We start from the raw sequence: 6,057 nt of genomic DNA on the forward strand, positions 1-6,057 counted from the left end.
GTTCAGTACAACACTGTACAACCTTGCCTTAGTTTGGGAATTATCAACCACACACTTTCAAGATCTGTGAGTCTGAAACCACTGGTGTTTTAAGGTTTAAAGAGGCCGGACATGCAGTAAAAGTCAAATTCTGGACAGTTGCACTGAACACCAAAACTTCTTATATGGGTCAAGCTTCTCTAGGGTTGTGTCAAAGGCGAAGTAGGTATGCTCGTATAACTAAAAGGCCAATACCGCATGAATTTAGGTCGTTTCTAATGAGCATCTCAAGGGATTAAATAGACCATGGAAGTTTAGATCATGTGTTTCGGATCCTTTGCAGGGTTCTAACTTTCAAGATTGAAAGTTGCAGTGATATGCGTATGGGTGTAATTTTCATATGCTAATATAAGCTTTTGTTTGAAAGCAGACACTATACTTATCATCAAGCTTCCTGACTCGACTGAATTTTCAATTATTAAAGCGGAAAATGGCATTCCGAAAATTCCACATAGGTCAATAGCACTGCACAATGTGGTAACTCTTCTCAATTTTGAGCTAATATTCCGGTACATTATTCTCATTGTTATCTGAGGAGTGTAAATAACAGCCTAATTGTGACTAAAGTTTCACTGTAAAACGTAAATGACATCAAATCTCCACATTATTCGTTGACTTTCAACTTCAGTACAAGCATAATAATGGCTTTAGTGCAGAGACTACTTTGTAAAGTTCACTGATTTATTCTACTTGTTCAAAGTTCATCTTCAACTATACCATAGCAGAAAAATCACTTCACTAGGATACTAAAGTTTAACTGTAAGTATGTGATAATTTATCATAGAACAGTATTTTCCCACAGATATTGCTTGGATCCACGCTGAATTCTTAAGATCTTGGAAACTTTCACCTCATAAAACGATACTTAGCAACCCCCTTCATCAACACATGATAAAAATATTTTGAATTACAATCAAACATACGCAACAGCACACAAACTGTCAAGACACAAAACATTGCTGTAAATATTTCATAGAGAATAGAGTTTTCAACTGATCTTAAACTATGGTAAATCCTGCTACGCACAGAACGTTTGTTGTTTTCAGTTTGTATCATGAACTAAAATGTTGATATGCCATACATATCTTGGCTTGACAGCAGGAAAAGAGTACTGGTAATACAGACATCATTGTAATAACATTTTACAAAGTCTTAAAAATCAAGTAGGGGAAATGTCTACGTGCATGTACAAAATCTGTGTTTTCATTTTGCATTTAGTTAACCACAGAATTTTGTGCTGTTTGGTTCAGTTTTAAGAGGTCATGATTTTTTCTTAGCTTCTGGTTGTACAACTAGGGTTAAAGAGGTTGTTGGAACTCCCGGGAAGAGATATTTATTGACAAGAAATTGATAGGCGAACACTGGTAGGGTGTTGGTGCACCCACGTTCTGCTGATCCCATGACTTGGATATGATTAATAGGGGACAATCATCTATCATGTCAAATGGTTGCCAGGGCTGTGGCTTCTAAAAGATCATATTATAATTGACATCATTTTGATGCATTTTTTTACATTTTCTGATAATTTTTTTCCATTTTTTAAGTTGCTTTTCACTGCTTACCTTACAGGCCTTTTACCTTAGAGGGTCAACAATTAATTGTTTTGATATTTCAGCATCTTGTTCCATAAAAGAAATATGTTTTCTGTAAGTATGATGAAATGTAAACTATCCAGCCCCTGCTAACACAACACTTTGGAAATTATGAATGTTATAGTTCACAAATAAATTCTACTCTGTATTGAAATTCAGTTGTCAACAGTAAAATTGGATATTGTTCACATACAGACTGTGTGGCCAAGATGAATACCAGGCATTTAAAAAACTAAACCGTATTTTACCACCAAAACAAAACATGCTTGGAAACAGACCAAAAATTAATGGAATTTCACAGTACAAAATTCAAGGATTCTTAACAGTAAAAATTAAAATACTTCACACGCCCAAAGGACAGTTTGTTTGCATATTCCAACAATAATTGGTACACTGCCGGCAGATGATTCCAAACCTGTTGTAACGGACAAGTGTTATTTCCACCAGGACTCTTAAAAAACTTCATCTGCCCGGAAGACAAGCATACTTAATGATCAACAAAATGTTTCAGAGACCTGCTGACATTCGCAGTGTAAGCATTTCCTGGGTTGATCTCATGGAGAGATGCTGAAGCAGAGAAACCTTGAGAACTAATCCCAGACAGGATATCAACCACAGTAAATGAAAAGATTTCAAATATACTCATGTCAGTCATACACCCCTCAGGGCAAATTGGTTTATTATTCAGTAATCCCTGAAGTCTCTCAGTGGTAAGACTATTTATTTCTCCTCCAAGGCAAAGTCTGCCTCCTGCAAGTGTTAAAGAATGGCAGTTATGCATCAAAGATGAAGCAAAGTGTAACACTCTTAAAACCAATTCTTACATGATAATAACATCCACATTGATGACAGACGTATACACCATCACTACAGGGCCATGAAAGAGTTGCAAGTTTAAATCATTGCATGACTATATTAAACTCTGACTGGCCTGATTTTGATCTTTGCGACCTTACCAGCAAGCACTGCATGTTACTTGTAGTACATGTATTTGCTCTTCAAGAAAGTTAAAACAACCACATTGACACAGAAAATAATGAAAGTTAAGCCATCTACTAAAGCTTAAGAGTGTCTTTCAAACGAAGAAGTACACAAGTCAGGTTTTACATTGATAACTATCCTTCTATCAGACAAGAATTTTGAAGGTTAAATTTTTTCAACTTTACCCCACTGACTCATGTCCTCTTCTATACAAATATGAATAGAATTAGATGCAGAAAAATATGACAAACTACATGTTCTTGTTCTTTGGCAGTATTTACAGTTTTCAAAAGGTATTTGTTTGTCTTATGTTTTAAAAACCAAGTGACAAGCAGTGCAAAAATAACTTTAAAAAGAGAAACATACACATAATGCTACTTTACTGTGATTGATTTTTGAACCCTGTGAAGTATATTATATTCACTGCATCTAAGCCAATATTACAGACTACAAAACACTTTTCTCAAAATTTATCAGCTACTATGTCATTACTCATATTAAAAGCCATACGTAAAATTCTACATTTGAATAATTAGCAATATGATTAAAATCTGATATTATGATGGAAACTTTACTGTTGTTGTCCATAATTTTCACTTGAAGAATTCTCCTTTTTGATGATGGTACAGATGTCATGATTTGTTGAAGTCAGGTTTACAGAAGCATATGATTTGTAAGTCGTTGTGACATCTCATTTCCAACCAAGTTTAAAACGAAATCCACCCATGCACGGAATGTTTGATGTTGTTGTCAGGCAAAATGCAGAGTGTTACTCAATTACAAAAACAAGATTGGCGATCTCTGAACCTCTGCACAGATGACCAACACATTGACAGATTTTGAAGTTTATAATTTCAAGCCTCCTTCAGATATGAACATGTACCTCTGATACTATTGGGAAGACAGACTGTCCACTGAAATAAGTAGCCAATTACCAAAGTAGATTCCTGCCAATTTTTGCTATGTAAACATGTCCTTACTCTATTATCTGAGGTCATGATCACACTGTGAAAATTTACTTTTATTTCGAAGGAAAAAACCAATGCTTTTCGAAGGAAAAAACCAAAATGCTCAAAGTCTGAAGGTGCGGATTTATATGGGGAAGTAATAAAAATGTCAAATTTACATAGCAAAATAGTAATACTGGTATGTATGTTGAAAAATAGCTGCATGATGAGTATACAGTACAGGAAAAACTTGTGCCAGGAAATGAAGATTTTACAGCCTATATTGTTAATGTTGGTGAACTTTCTTCATTTTGATTGTCAAACCCAGTGTTGTGAGTCCTGAATGGTATCGGGATAACCCCCTGGACATTTACCATCCCAACAGTAGGGGATAGGGTGAAGGGTAGGGTTAAGGTCAGTGTCTAGCAGGTATATGCCCAGGGGGTGACTGTCCTCAAACTCCTTAAGCTCTTCCCAATCTTTCCCATGGAATGGTACAGCTTCCTGCTGGACATCCCCAACCCACCCACCAGTTTGGACTAGGGATAGTGTTAGGGTAAAGTATACTTCTATGGGGAACTGTCTGAGAACCTAATGAATACATAGTCCTGGCATTTACTTTGCAAATGCACTGAAACATGATCTCAACATGTCACAGTATTTTGGTTAAATTAAAAACTAGAAAGAGTGCTTTTTTGAGAGTGAAAGCAGAAACATATCAGGTAATACATGCATATTACTGATTTGTTTTGCAATTATGTTTGATTGAGAAGAATTTGTCACACTATGTTAATGATTTTGTTGGTAAATACTCCTCATTCTAGTTGAGAATTACAATACATTCTTGTCCATTCCTTCAGGCCCTTAGAGTGATCACAAAAATTTAAGCTAAGCTAAACAGGAAAGAATTCATCTCAACTAAACCTGCAAAACAGTCTAAATAAAAACAGTATGACACATGCTAGCCTATACAAAATGTACATAAACAGCCATGATACCATGGCAGTAGGAATGCTGATGAACTTCAATACAGTAAGATTACACATATGTGTACCATACAGGTTCTTATAACATTAGATACACTGCTTTTCTTTCACATGAATAACAGTCTATTTATCCTACAGAAAACATGAGATGTTCATCAATGGCATCTTACACATTTCTGTTCTATGACTGCTGTAATTAGTACAAGTTCACTTTCTAAAAAAGTGAACGATAAGACACAGCTTTGATAACATAGAGAAACAGGCTAAATCTAATTGGTTCTATTACTTCATGCCCTACATGATAACTAAATTTAATACATAACAAACCAAAAATGCTATACCAAAAGTGGTGTGATCATCAGAACAGTCCCATGATTATTAAAAAGTTAAGTTTATGCTTTCCCTCGGTCACTGTGAATTATTCTACTGCTGCAAAGGACAGCAGATTTTACTGTACTTTTATTGTACTTCTGGTATAAAATGTGTGAGAAGGGTACCTGTCACTCACGGAAATAACATAAAGTCAGTGCAAAAACTTAAAAAAAAATAAAACAACACCTAGCTAGGCGGCTAGGCTAGACTATCACCATTTTACAAAACTACATACTGCGTAGACTAGATTAGAAGTGACAACTGATATGAAACAGTATGTGTCTCTGGTTGCTTCTAACCTGTAAAAGAGTATTTAGTTTCACTCTGGTACACTCAAAACCGATAAAAAAGTCAACGACCAATAATTTCATACAAAAAATAAAACACACAAACCTTGGAAAACTGTGAATGGGTAGAGAACCCAGAAAACTCCTGGAATGATATACTTGCGGAAATTGGGTGGCTGGATACGCACTCGCTTTTTCTCAATCTTGTGTCGTGTATCCTTAATATTCTGCTGAAGTTGCGTCTTGTACTGTGGCACTTTTTGAGGTAACACATTTCCAGCTCTCCGTAAAAAAGCAACAACTTTTGTGTCAAATACTTTGATCCTTTCGGAGGCTCCCCGATCAAAGACGATATCCTTGTACTTGGCAGCAGACATAGTTGAAAGGAAACTATCGTGGCATGGAAATCACATCATCAACAATATGTACATCCTGAGGTACTTCAAGTGTAATATTTGCCACTTACTGGGCGTGATGGAGAATAAACTTTTAACTGTCTTACAGACATGCGCAGTGAAGATACTACTACAAAGTCTACATACATGTATGGAAGGCTGGCTTATAATCAGGTGATTAATACAAAGGAGATAAGAGTGGGCACAGTAAAGAAATTAGAACCACATGGACTCCCCATCGACCTACACAGGTCATCCCTAAAACTACACAACCCCCCTTGGCAGGTGGCACTTTTCCCATGTACAACATGACCAGAAATAAGAGAATTCTCCTCCACCGCTCAGACAGAAATGGGAGGAGTCATGACCGGAGTCTGCCCACACAGGGGCAGGAAACCAAAACACCATCCGACCTAAGATGTAAACATTTGAACCAATGTAAAGTGTCAAGGCAGAAT

At 36.3% G+C, this 6,057-nt stretch overlaps 1 protein-coding gene across 20 annotated transcripts in view; it reads right to left on the reverse strand.

The window, feature by feature from the left end:
- The window catches only part of LOC139148365 (piezo-type mechanosensitive ion channel component 2-like), a 103,345-nt gene that overhangs the window by 74,387 nt on the left and 22,901 nt on the right, over positions 1–6,057 (reverse strand). For 2 of the 20 annotated variants that reach the window (XM_070719777.1, XM_070719776.1), the window contains exon 1: positions 5,311–5,717. The exons of 17 other annotated variants lie outside the window; for them this stretch is intronic. In XM_070719777.1, the coding sequence (XP_070575878.1) occupies positions 5,311–5,581 (271 nt within the window). In that variant the 5' untranslated portion in view covers positions 5,582–5,717. Of the gene's footprint in view, positions 1–5,310; positions 5,718–6,057 lie in introns of those variants that run through there. One more of the 20 variants, XM_070719783.1, reaches the window with a different exon arrangement.

The sequence above is a fragment of the Ptychodera flava genome, chromosome 13, assembly GCF_041260155.1.
Source record: "Ptychodera flava strain L36383 chromosome 13, AS_Pfla_20210202, whole genome shotgun sequence".
Taxonomy (NCBI): Eukaryota; Metazoa; Hemichordata; class Enteropneusta; family Ptychoderidae; genus Ptychodera; species Ptychodera flava.